This window comes from Aplysia californica, unplaced genomic scaffold (genome assembly GCF_000002075.1).
Source record: "Aplysia californica isolate F4 #8 unplaced genomic scaffold, AplCal3.0 scaffold00903, whole genome shotgun sequence".
Classification (NCBI taxonomy): Eukaryota; Metazoa; Mollusca; class Gastropoda; order Aplysiida; family Aplysiidae; genus Aplysia; species Aplysia californica.
In genome coordinates, this window is record NW_004798173.1 from 127,272 (window position 1) to 128,471 (window position 1,200).

The 1,200-nt window shown below is 40.2% G+C and overlaps 1 protein-coding gene across 1 annotated transcript in view; it reads right to left on the reverse strand.

Annotated features, from left to right (window-relative positions):
* Window positions 1–1,006, reverse strand: part of LOC101850915 (serine-rich adhesin for platelets) — a gene marked incomplete in the record, with an annotated part of 68,186 nt that extends 67,180 nt beyond the window's left edge. Inside the window, 1 exon segment of the mRNA XM_005110522.3 lies at window positions 621–1,006. Coding sequence (XP_005110579.2) covers window positions 621–809 — 189 coding nt within the window.
* Window positions 1,007–1,200: the final 194 nt, after the last annotated feature.

Below are 1,200 nucleotides of genomic sequence, written 5' to 3' on the forward strand. Positions count from 1 at the left end.
GATCATCCACATCGATAGAAAGTATTCCGAAATTAGGAAAAACAGGTCTTGTTTCAAACCGGGTGAGAATAGCCTACGGTCGCAAGTCTCACCTGGGGTGACAGGTCGATCGTATTTCTATTCTCACCCCGGATGAGAATAGCCACTTCCTTTATTATTCTCTTGAGCTATACTACCACTCTGGCACGAAGGGACAATTTGAAAGGGTGGGCCTACGGTACTATGGTAACTATGTTCCATGGTCTAAATCTCTAGATAGTTTTGTTGGGAGGACTTCCGTAACGAGCGACCACTAGAATCTATGAGACAGCAGAATTGAGGGCTTGGGGTAGGGGTAAAGGTAGGGTTAGGGGTAGGGGTAAGGGTAGGGGTAGGGTTAGGGGTAGGGTTAGGATTAGGGTTAGGTCTAGGCCTCTTCTTTATTGTGTTTGATGGGGTGGTCGCTTGATACGGAAGTCCTTCCGTTTTGTCCTTGGTATTTAGTTTAAAAAGTAGCGCAGTGTCACGGCTAACGCCAGCGGTCTGCTGAAATGATGAAATGAAGAGCTGCGCTGCAGAACAATGCACCATCATTTCTAGCTTATTAAGGATAACAATTGAATTGAAGGTATGCGGCTTACCAATTTGTACTTTTGACATCCTGTACAAAGAGGGGAAATCCCAAATGTTGAGGAACCTGCGGGTAAATGAAATGTTGAAGACGAGGAAGCTCCATTTCCATTCACTGGCACTGATGCAGGCGTCAATACTGACTCAAATTCAGTGTCAAAGTTCAAAGCCGGGAATTCGGAGGAGTCAAATGAGTCCATTTTTTATTTCCATATGTAAATTTATCCTGCTATTACAGTAAAACCTTTCTTTCTCCACAAAATCGATAGATCCACCAGTGACACGATCATTATTATTGTTTGTATACTCTTCCTTCACCGCCGCAGGTACAACGTGAAGGATATGACGCATGTTTTTAAGTTAACCTAAAAAATAGAATGTAAAATTTAAACGAATCACAACACTTTGGTAAGACTAGGAATGGAAAGAGAAAATTTTGCGAAAGAAATCTTATTCATAAAATTATTATTATTATTAATAATAATAATAGTCTTAAGATTAAGAGGTAATCGAAGTACATTTTAGTAACAACAACAGATGCAACAACAACAACAATAATGATGATGATGATGATGATGATGATGATGATGA